The following is a 12540-nucleotide window of genomic DNA, read 5'->3' on the forward strand; positions in this document are numbered from 1 at the left end:
ATATAATTTTAAAAAATAAAAAAAAACCCCAATATTCAATTTTCTGAATTGTAACATAATTGACAATTCGGATTCTCGAATTCAAATCAATGTGGTATTTGGGTTTGAACACCCCTAATTACGAAAAATATTATATGAGACGGTATCTCTATAAAATGTCTAATTGATCACCGTGAAATTGTAAATAAATATAAGTAATCAGTCTGGATTATAAAATTCAGTCTAATAGAGATTGAACTCTCATTTTAGAATTTGTGTAATTTCAATTCTTCAAGAGTCAACACAGTCCCTCTTTTTAAGTTCATGAGCTTTGACAGAAAAATAAAAGACAAAGAAAAACAAATTAATGGTCTTTTGTTGGAGCGCTCTACCATACTCTGGAAGTGTCGAAGTATTTGGGTTGGGTTGGGTTGCTGATTTCCGTCATTACCAACGTCAGATTATCCCCTAGTAAGATTCTCACTCTCATAGTTGTTTACCCGTCTTCAATTCCTTTGATTTCTCATTTCTGATACTCAATTTTTGTCTTGATTATGTTGCATTCGGAAGGAAGTGATTGATCAATGGATATAATATCACAGTTGCAAGAACAAGTTAACTTGATTGCATCTCTTGCTTTTAATACTTTTGGTACTCTTCAACGAGATGCTCCTCCTGTTCGCCTTTCCCCCAATTATCCTGAACCTCCTCCTAACCCTAATTCTAATTCTAATTCCAATCCTAACCCTAATCCTAACTCTGATGCTAGTGCTAATGCTAATGCTAATGCTAATTCAAATGCAAATCCTAATCCAAATGCTAATCCTAATGTTTCCCAACAACAGTCTGATACTTCCAACAATTTTGCTGATGAACCCAAAACCGCTAGTGCTGCTCTTGTAAAGGCTGCTAAGCAGTTAATCTTTTGTTGGGAGTTTTTTCATTTGGTTTATATATGATTTTTGCTTAAATTCTTGTATATAGTGTCAATCTACGCTATGTTTGGATGGGAGGATTGCATTTCCTTTGTTTAGATATCAAAAGGAATAGGAAGAAATTAGAGGGAAGGGAAGAACTTATTTACATGTTGTACAAAACAAATCCTTCCAATATTGGAAGGAAAACATACTTATACACTGTTTGGATAAGAATTTGGAAGGGAAAGGGAATGAATAGAAGGTAAAGGGCAGAGAAGGAAGGAAAAAGAAGAGGAAATAATAGAAGTCTCTAGGAAAGGAAGGGAGAGCATGAGAACTAGCTTTTTTTTTTCCAAATCTTTCCACATTTACACTTGGTTTGGATAATAGTTAAGGAGAGAAATTAAATGAAAGGAAGGGAAAGGAAGGGGTGAGAATAGCATGAGAAGTCTCTCTCGTTTGTTTAGGAGGACGAGGAAAGGAAAGGAAAGGAAGAGAAATAATTTGTTCCTTCTAAATCTATCCACATATGAAGGGATTTGGTTACCAACAAAAATAAAGGACTTCATCCCTTCAAATTCCTTCTTCCAAAATCTGTTCTTTCAAAAATTCCTTCTCTCAAAAAACATTGCCCAAACAGAAAAAAATATATCCTCTTAATCTCTTCCCTTTTTTCCATCAATCAAAACAAAGTGTTTGAGAGATTTGGTTATAAAAAATCAAGAGACTTTTGCTCCCTTCAAATTTCTTTTTTCTAAATTTCTCCCTTTCAAAATTTCTAACCGAACAAAGGAAATTATAACCCTTCAAATTCAATCCCTTCCTTTCCTCCAATTCCCCCTTCCCATACATGGTGTTATTGTCATTCCTCAACATTGGTTGATGAAACTCTATTATCAGTCTCAACCAGCTTATGCAATTGCTTGTAATGAGATCTTCTGAGACCAAACAGTCTTGTTGCGTTGTCGATAGTTATTGCTTATGCTTATTGGACCTTCTGAGACCAAATAGTTTTATCGGGTTGTTGATAGTAATTGCATATGCGTGTTTGGACTGCGTTGTTTTTTTTTTACCAAGTTTAGGAATTCATCCGTCCACCATAAAAGACTATCTTACAGCTGCTTGTACCTATAGCAATTAGCAATGTGATCTCAAGGTATTTTTTATAATTTAATAAATTATATTTACTCATTAGGAGTTATTAAGCAGCAAAAAAGTTGTCCTCGAGGTACAAGATATATATTGTAGGCTTTGTGTGATACAATAATAAAACATCATTATTAAGCAGGGATTTATTTCTTGATATGTGTACCATTACAAGTCAGGTGATGTTGATGTGAAGTCAGTAACTCTTGTGCACTTATTATTTATGTAAATTGCATTGACTATCAGTTGAGATGACCTCTGACGTTGCAAACGTAAGATTGCGTATATCTTTTCCAAAACCTAGGTGGGAGCCACTTAATATTATTAAAAATTTGAAACAATAGAATGTTGTTGTAGAAGTGAATTAATATGAAAACAATTAAACAAGTATGCAATTTCATGATGCTACTTGTGTTCACATTATTTGCGAATTATTAGGTATAAATCTGTAAATGTTGGGCTTTACCTTATCTACCTGATTAGTATTCTCTTCTGTATTTTTTTTTTTTTTTTGACTGGTATGTGTCCTTTCTTATTCAAACTTGGTCATTTGCAGTTTGATGCTTTAGTTAATGCCCTACCATTGGATGAGGGAGGTGAGGAAGCCCAATTGAAAAGAATAGCTGAGCTTCAGGTATTCCAGTAGCTGATATGCTATGAAATCTCCATCCTTACTTTGTGGAGCCCACTAAAGCTGTATCTCTTGTATTCCCCAGGCAGAAAATGATGCAATAGGCCAAGAATTGCAGAGGCAATTGGAAGCTGCTGGTAATGGCTTCTCTCTCTCTCTCTCTGTTTTTCCCCCTTATTATACATATATTTGATGTTTTCTGCATGCAACATTTTCCTTAGAATTTTACGTGTGTGAAGCAAAGCTCCTTCCATAAATAACCTTTTAGTTTCAGTTAGTTTCCTTTGTAATAAAACTGAATTGCGCACTTGGTATGTGGCTAGATTTTCCATACCGATACAAATTTATGTTACTTGGTTTTTATGAATGTTGGCCCTTGATTTGAAAATAGATACTGGGTCAGTTAGTACTTTACAACTGTAAGTAAAAAAAAATTAATTGCTTTTCCCCCACTGAATATTTTTACTTTACAGTTTTGTGGCTGAGCCAACCCCATCCTTTCGGAATTAAGGACCTGACATTGTTGTGAACAGTTTTGTGGCTGGAAAAATTGGTTATAGACTTAGCTTCTTACTTGTGAAAAGCTAGTGGTTATGTATAAAATGTGTAGTTACTCTGATAATGAGGGGGTTTGTGTTCTTCTACCTCATTTATGTTTTACTGGTGCATCCTACTAGGCGTTTTGCAAGTACTTAGTACAATTGCGTGATGACCTCATGACCCCTTTAAGACGGGCAAAATAATTGAATAAGGGATTCATTTCCAAATGAGTTGAGCCCAAAATATGGAATAGTATAAACAAAATTCTTAAAATTGAAATTAGCTCCCGTTTATACATTTCTGAGATTGGTAACATTAGTTTAGTGCGGAGAGGTTCTTGGTAAAAGCAGCTCCCTGCCCCTTTCTTTCTCCGTCGTTTCTGTTGGCAATTTAAATGGACAAGAGTGACAATTGATTTGCAATCACTGATTTGCATCTTTTATCCTTTCTTTTACACCCAGATAAAGAGTTAAAGCAAGTCCAGGAATTGTTCAGCCAAGCATCAGATAATTGCTTAAATATGAAGAGACCATATTGATGAGTTATTTGCTGATGATGACCATGATTGTTCTTCTGGAGTTTTACTCAAACTAGTCAATCTTGAAGTATGCTCAACGTAGCCTTTTTCTCAACGAGATTCTGTTGTCTTTGTATAGTCCATTGGCTGTCCTGGAATCGGCACAGTTAGTTCAATGTTGTAGAATGAACTATAGCAATAGACAATATAGTTTTATTTTGAATTCTATCGTCGTTAATCTGACTTATAGTTGGAAGTTGAAATAGTTGATCTGTTTGGTTGTGCAATTAGCAACTCGAAGTACAAGTGATTGCTGCTGTGCAACTCGTAGAACCATTGGCAATTTGGTATTTAGATGCCGATGATGCTTATCATGTTTTAACTTCCAGTTGGATTCACTAGTTTTCTGCAAAAAACAACTCATTTAGATGTTTATGTTAACAACACTTGCTGCAGCGCAATCAGTTCTTTCACACATAAAGTGCAAAAATGTATCTTGCGAGGTTAAAGATTTGGATTTACTAGATGAAAAAATTCATGATTCTTTAAAAGGTTGCTATTTAAAGGAAAGATATATATGTTGCTAAACATTCAACTCTGTCTTTGCTTTTTAATAACTTGATTAAGAAATGTTTTAATGCCTTCAAAATTCGAGCAGCCAAGGAATACATGATCGCCAACGGAATCAGCTTGAATCATACATTCTATAATATCTAAGAGAACACCATAAATTTCAAAATTAAAGTGCGTCTAAAACCTCACAAAAAGCAGGCAAAACTTTCTACAGCCATATAAATTCCAATTTTAAGAAATTTAACCTAATAAGGGCTGAACTAAAGCAAATCTACATAAAGAATCTCCAAGCAAAGCAAATGAAACTAATCTGACCAACAAAATCTATTATACTACATTTGGGAATCTCTAGATTGACCAAAAATTCGAAAAGGTTTGAGGCTCCATGTAGAATCATGCTGCACCAAGGCAAACACCTCTCCTGTCATCGTAGGTGGATGAATCACTGCAGCAAACAATGCTGAACAGTTGCGAAATTAAAATATCATAACATCAACTAACCCGTTGCAGTTGTACTGGCATCTGAGCCAGCTAAGTGGGGATGGCAATTCAGTCCGAATCCGCCCCTGATCCGACTCGATCCGAGGATTTTAATCCGATTCGACTCCGAAGTGGAAAATATCCGACTCCGAATCCGATTATATAATCCGAGTCCGATTTAGAGTTGGACCGGAGCTGGACTTCATAAAAAATCCGATAATCCGACCGACTCCGACTCCGACTCCGACTCCGACTCGACCCGATTCGACCCGACATCCGACTCAACTTTTAATTTAAGGCATTTTTATATTTTGAAAAATTTGAACATTATATGAAAATAAGTTTATTCTAACAAAAATTGTAAACTTGACTATCTGATTGACTAATTACATATTTACATTGTAAGTGAGACTGAATTATTGTAAGTTTAATCAAGTTGAGTGAATGAAACTTATTAAAACAATCGATTAAATAATTATAGACTTACAGTCTTACATAGTTTTGAAGTTTTTTAAGTATAATGAAGCCTAAAACTAACTAAAACAAACGATTAGAAATATAGTATTAGTCTACATATTATTTAATATTAATTAATTAGATACTTAATTGATCGTTTAATAAAGATTTAATCGGAACTTGTCTAATATAGACTTGAAGCTTTGTCGTTACATTGTAAATGAGATTGAATATTGTAAGTTTGATCAAGTTGAGTGAATGAAACTTATCAAAACAATCGATTAGATTATTATAGACTTATAGTCTTACATAGTTTCGAAGTTTTTTAAGTATAATGAAACCTAAAACTAACTAAAACAAACGATTAGAAATATAGTATTAGTCTACATATTAATTAATATTAATTAATTAGATACTTAATTGATCGTTTAATAAAGATTTAATTGGAACTTGTCTAATATAGACTTGAAGCTTTGTCGTTACATTGTAAATGAGATTGAATATTGTAAGTTTGATCTGAGTGAATGAAACTTATCAAAACAATCGATTAGATTATTGCTAATTAGCTTTTTTAAGAAAATATTCATTAAAATAGTATTTACCATTAATTAAATTTAAGCCATTGATGATGTGTAATGTAGATGAATGAATGGTTTTGATAATGTCCACCTCATCTATCCTTAAAAACTTTCAATAACCAATTACATACAACTATGAATGCCACATGAATTTTGGATTTTAACCATTGATTTCAAAATGATTTCAATCTTAGCCCTTCATTAATGTTGACATAAGAATTCAAAGGTATTTAATTTTTTTTCATTAGTACGTACAATTAAGAAATTATATAATTATATTATTTATTAATCTTGTTATTTCTAATTTGTAGACGCTAAAGCAAATCCCCTTCAATATGCACCAATTTTTGAAGACGAGGATGTAGAAGGTATAGAAGAAGAATGATAATGGGTATGTTTAGTTTTGATTTATTTAAAATTAAGTTTTTGCTTACGACATCATTTATGCTTATATTACTTTTTTTTATAAACTTGTGTTAGGGAACTAAGGATGGATTTAATGATGTTGTAATGTTGAGCATGAAGAATTCAAGACTTCATCATTTATGTAATTTTAATGTTTGTTAATGTAATTTTAAAGAACTAAGGACTATTTTGTTTATTGTAACTGTAACTAAAGACTAATCTATATCAATTTTTTCGTGCTTTAAAATCATTAATATAGTATCGATATGAATAAATCTTGATAATAATCCGAACTCCGTCGGAGGTCCGAGAGTCCGAGTCGGAGCAATGTTGGAGTATGCATAATCCGACTCCGAGTGGAGGTGGACTGAAAAAAAAAGTCCGAGATTTATCCGGAGCAAAGTCGGAGGGTGGATAGTCCGAGCCGAGTCCGACCCATTGCCATCCCTACAGCTAAGGCATTGCGTACCCACCATATCCCAAATAACCACCGTAATACATGTTAGGATCCTGAAGAGCAGACACATATCCATATGAGTTATATCCTTGAGGATATCCATAATAAGCAGCATGGTCCCACTGGTTCAGATTAGGTTGTGACTGCAAAATAAAGCACCCAAATGAAACGTTCAGTAAGAAACCCCGAAGAAATTCTAAATCCCTACAGAAATGTCAACAAAGATTTACTTGTTTATTGTTAGGGCCATGGCCCCAAGAAAGTCTAAGATTTCGCCTGCCCAACTGCACTCCATTCAATGCCTGTAAGGCCACCTCAGCGCTAATCCTACCGAAACATCAACAACAAAAAATAAATTTAAGTTTTGCACACATGTGTGACTTGAAAAAATTTTCAGTATAACACCAACGATGGGTCACAAAACCATGCAGACCTGTTGGTAAATTGCACAAATCCACAATTCTTGCTCACTGGTATTTTTACGTGAACCACTTCCCCATAAAGACGGAATGCTCGTCCCAAATCTTCTTCAGTCGCATTGGGACCCAAATTACCAACAAAAATCTGGACAGAGTTGTCAAGTTATGGCATCATCAGATAAAAAGCAAAAAAACGAGTTCATTCGGAATCCAAATCACCCACAGTTGTGTTATTAGGATCACTATCATTTGAAATTCCCCGAGTATTCTGGTATGAAGCTGCATTCAAGATTGAAAAAATAAAGATAAGGCAACAAAAATCTAACAGAACTGACAAATTAAGACTAGTGTTCCTTCACAAGATGATGCAACTGGTACATCCTAAACATTCTTGAATGCAGAAATATAATCAGAAAAACAAATACAAACAGCCACAAGGCCTATAATTATAGTCTGAAGGTAAAAAGTGCACATAAAACTAGGTCTAAATAATGTTGCAATACAGCTCAGCAAAACCCCTAATCATCAGTAAAAAAAAACTCAAAAAATACTCGAGCAAATTAGCACAGAACAAGAGCATATACCCCTGAAATCTACAATACAATAGTTTACATAGATATTATTATCACAATCAGATACCTATCTCAAAAAATCAAAAAAAGTCAACACACAATGGGGGTGTTTGGCTAGCTGTTGTTAGCTTATAATTGGTAGCTAGTTGGAGTGATTGATTTGACTTGTTGATTTTATCAACTGGTAAAATCAACTAATTTCGAAGACACTGCTAGGAACGCTGTTAGCTTATAGCTAGAAGCAGCTTGTTCAAAAAAAGTTTATTCATAACAAGATGTTTCAACCAACTAATTTACCAAACACTTTGATTAGATGGTTTGGATACTGAACCATCTAAATGCACCAAATAAGATAAAGCTGCCCAATAATTTATTCAACCAAACACCCCAATTATGTCAGCGCATCCATCTAGCATTCAGCAATTGTTGAGTAGAGACCCCTTTCTCCGAAAACTTGGAAAAGAACATTTTATTTTTTCTCATCATCCAAAAAAGATGAAGGATCTAGAACCCAGATTCACATCACAAGCACAATTAAATGAGTTCACATACAACAACCAAGTTACAGACAACCATATCAACATAAGGTTTAACAAATTTGCACGAGACAAAAAGTCGTAGCCTCAATAATTCCACCAAATGATAACCAAGGTACATCTCACACCTACTAAAGAAAGCATGTGAACATCTCCCACTATCCCTATGAATTTGCTCCACTTGCAATGATTAAATGTCCCTTTGATTTTTCCCATTTACAACATTAAACATACCCACATCTCTCCTCCAACATGCTCTAGCGCCAACATAATGCCTTATCTCTAAAAAAATTGGTCAGGGACAAAAATCAAAGGGACACAAGGAACATAAATGAGCAGTTAGCCAAAATTTTCTAACTTCAAAACTATTATTAATGAGCACACAAAAAAAAAAAAAAACAAGGGATTATAGCTAAAAAATTATAGAAAACACCTCAATATCAAAGTGATCAAACAAGCTAAGTGCTGATGCAACCCGTCCATTTTACTGCTAATATGATGAATAGAGTGCAAGATATAACTCACTCGTATTTCTTAATTGTAAGGTAAGAAAGAGTCAAGAACTCAACAGCGTAGAAAATGAAAATGATAAAAGAGAGGAAAAAAAGGAACATTGAGGAAAAATAAAAGCAAAGGAATAGTATAAATGGCATCCCCTAACACAAGTGAAACTAAACTGAACCGAATTTGATGGATAAAAATAAAGGATAAAAATGAAACTGAAAGGAAGAATAACTTGTAGCACTGAAAACTTCTGTAAATGGAAATTTTACGACATTACTGACCTATGCCAGGCAACGTAGTAAGGGGGTAACCATTTCTGCTGAATTCAGTCCCAGGCCCTAAATGATAGAGCCTCTTGACACCCTGCTTTGAGACAATGTGAGTTCTATAAGTTTTTCAGTTCAAAATTCATTAATTGTTCCCAAATTCTCAAACGAAAACACTGGAACTGAATTTCTATGCATCTCGAATGTACATCTGAATATAGAAAGGCCATAAAAATGTAAGGTAAACAACACAAAACGAAAACCTGCTTTCCACCTTAGCAATTATACATTCTAATAAAATATGAAGGCATTGAACCAGAACACAAGGCCAGCAAATCAAACAAGTGCATGATCACAAGAATCATATTATGCATATCTAGCTACCAAAGTTAAATTTAGCAAACCCATTCATGTACATACCTGCTCCACCAACACTTTTCTTGTTAGCAGCTGCTCCAATACACATTGCACGGCCTAAGCACATCGCACCATTCATCTCTGACATGGAGCGAATTTGTTCATTCTCATCTCCAAAACGAACAAATCCATATCCCTTGTTTCTACCAGTGAGCTTATCCATCATAACTACGGCACCTTTCACTGACGAGTAGCAATCTTTAAAAGTCTCTTGCAAAGTGTAATCAGTAACATCTGAAGCTAAATCTCCGACAAAAATTCTATAATCAGAACCATCCTCTCCCCTTTTCTCACCAGATCCATAGGAAGCCCAATTTAATCTGTAATTTTGCTCAACATTTGGCATCAAGGTATTATTGTAAGTCTGCAAAATTCTCTCAGCGGCAGCATGACTAGAAACTCAATAAATCCATAGCACTCTGACTGACTGGTTTGCTTATTACGAATGATTCTACTATTGACAAGCTGCAAGACTCAAGCACAGAATTAGTTGCTACAGAGATCGCAAATTCCCTCTTAGACGCATTAAAGAGGGGTCATAAAAGAACACCGTTCATACATAAAGCTATGTAACGTTTGCGGTATACAATGCATAAAACTAATGTAAGAAAGAACAGCTTTCCATTTAGAAAAACCAAACACAAGATTGATACTAACTTCCCACCCCAAAAACCCCATCAGGTACATGGTAGAAAATCACCTCAAATATGAGCAATCCAAAATGCCAATATCAAGGTTTCAAAAATCAGTAAAGAAGGTACAGAGCTATGTTGCTTTTTTATCCCCCTTGTATACTAAAAAAATGTATGTATCGAAACTTTCCAAAACACCTAAAATAGAACATCCCAAATACTACTCAAAACTATCAAATGTAAAAAATCAAAAAAGAAGCATACCCTTTCCATTCATATTATTCAAGGGATCTACATTGCACATGTTGATAGTAAAATTTAAAAGGTCCTAGTTTAAAAGTAAACATCAAACAAGATTCTCTCTAACTAATTCTTTTTTCTTGTAAAGTCTTCTTCAATTCCAAGTTTTATAAATTTGAGCAAAACGTAGAGTAGGCGTACGTGAGAAACATTATGGAACAAAGGGAGACACAAGATCTTAATTTCTCTTCGTCCCTTTCAGATCTCCGACATCTTCCTCTCACACGTATAATGTTCAATAAGAATCTTGAAAAATTGATAACAATAGATTCAGACTAAAGTCCATCCTAAAACACACAATTAACAAACGAATAATCAAAGCATCAAATGTTCGGACAATTTCAAGATTTTAAACGACAAAAGTAATCGAATAAACAATCCACAAATAATAATCATCAACTCAAAAATTGGAAAACTGATATATTCCTTGCGGGTTCAAGATAAAATCCATTCCAAAAGATATGGTGTAAAAACAAATCAAAGAGTCGAAAAAACAAAACGAACAAAAAAAAACACATATAAAAACCAACAATTTTAAAAAATAATGAAATATAGATATACACCTCGCCGGTATGAGCGAAACAACAGCTAATATAATTCTCATCCATCCAATACTGAAGACCCCCAATCCAAATCGTACGAACTTCATCAGAATTCGGAGGCGCTTGTTGTTGTTGAGGCTGCTGTTGTTGATACTGTTGTTCTGGAGGTTGTTGAGACCATATCTGTTGTTGTTGTTGTTGTTGTTGTTGTTGCTGCTGCTGTTGCTCCATCATCAATTGCTGTTGTTGTTGAGACTGTTGATAATAATGTTGTTGATCTATAGGAGGTTGTGCCGCCATTGAAGAAGGTTGGGAGCAACCATACCGTCTTGTTGTTGCCCTGGTTGCATCATTGTCGTTGATCGATGACAATTGAGAAACCCTGAGAGGTTAAAAATGAAAAGGAGGGAAATAGGAAGATCAAGAGGAGAAAGGGGTAAGAAAGAATTGTTGTGATTGGTGAGGTGATTGCTGATAGGATGATGGAGGACTCTTACTAGTATGTTGGACTTTTGTGATTTTAATTTATTTTTTAGTTTTATTTATTTTACTTTTTTTTGGCTTTTTGTAATTGTACTTCCTCATTCGTTATTTTTAGATTATAATTAGTTTTGAATTTATAAGTTAAAATATAATCGAGTGGAATTTTATTTAATTCCTCTCAATGTATAGATTATTAATATTTTTTTATAATTTTTTATTATTCATAATTAGAGATATTATAAATTGAATTTATGCAGTAAACTGCGTGAAAAGTCAAATAGTGCAAGTATTTTAAAACGGAAGAAGTAGTAATTTTACAAATCACGATGATTGATCGGAAATTTTTACTCGGAGATATATGTCTTTCAACTAAAATAAGTGGGTTTGTGGTTTAGGCCTTCAGATTTTTGTGAGAGACTGGTTCTTGGTGAATGTAACACCTGAATTTCCTCCGTTCCCTTGCGGTTTGGAGGAAATTCATTGCAGTTTGGAGGAAATTCAAGTGTTACAGTGAAACTAATTCAAAATAATAAATTTATATGCTAAAATTGGGATTAATTAGTCATTTAATCTATATAGTAAAATCGTCTCATAGAAGGTTTTGTGTATTTGAAATACTTATTTAATATTTAACACTATAATTTTAATTTTAAGATAAGATTGACACTTTAAATTTTTTAAAAAAATAAATACTTTAAATAAATATCAAAATACTGATTTTTGGTTGTTCACACGTTATGAGGATATGACTTAATACATTTGAGAAGACCAATTGAGGTCAAACTTACCCAATAATGATTTTGTCTAGTAAATAAAGTAAGCAAATTACAAATTATAGTACATTGAGCATATTTTTTTCCCTCAATTTTAAACTTTTTGGATTCATGAGTTAATATGTTGCATTATGTTGCATTTAACTACAGAATTAGAAATATATCAAATGGGTTTAGTTCATATATTATACAGGTTCATCCGAATTAAAATTAACTTGTTAACTAAATGCGTTATATATAGTTTTTTTTCAAATTTAGAATTCTAACCTTAATCCAATCAATCAATAAACAGATCAGGTTGAGTCGATCTAATAACTTTTTTGGTTATAAAAATCTCAATCTTACCCACTTAAATAGGATTAGACTTAGATCAGGTTAAAATGTTGATTAAGTCAGCTTTTGACAACCTTACTTACA

General features: G+C 33.6%; 1 protein-coding gene and 1 pseudogene across 2 annotated transcripts; one reads left to right on the forward strand and one right to left on the reverse strand.

The window, feature by feature from the left end:
* The first annotated feature begins 243 nt into the window (after positions 1–243).
* On the forward strand, positions 244–4211 carry LOC130814852 (mediator of RNA polymerase II transcription subunit 21-like). 2 transcript variants are annotated; one of them, XM_057681091.1, is made up of 5 exons: positions 249–450; positions 550–892; positions 2595–2676; positions 2759–2810; positions 3675–4211. In XM_057681091.1, the coding sequence occupies exons 2-5, from the start codon at positions 564–566 to the stop codon at positions 3749–3751; spliced, it is 540 nt and encodes a 179-aa protein (XP_057537074.1). In that variant the 5' UTR covers positions 249–450; positions 550–563; the 3' UTR covers positions 3752–4211. The 2 variants fall into 2 exon arrangements, 1 of the variants encoding a protein (XP_057537074.1); XR_009042503.1 differs by lacking the exon at positions 550–892 and having other exon boundaries at positions 244–450; positions 2599–2676.
* A 1884-nt stretch (positions 4212–6095) lies between these two features.
* LOC130814855 (polyadenylate-binding protein RBP45-like) lies at positions 6096–11405 on the reverse strand (annotated as a pseudogene).
* Between the last annotated feature and the right edge of the window lie 1135 nt (positions 11406–12540).

The sequence above is a fragment of the Amaranthus tricolor genome, chromosome 6, assembly GCF_026212465.1.
Source record: "Amaranthus tricolor cultivar Red isolate AtriRed21 chromosome 6, ASM2621246v1, whole genome shotgun sequence".
Taxonomy (NCBI): Eukaryota; Viridiplantae; Streptophyta; class Magnoliopsida; order Caryophyllales; family Amaranthaceae; genus Amaranthus; species Amaranthus tricolor.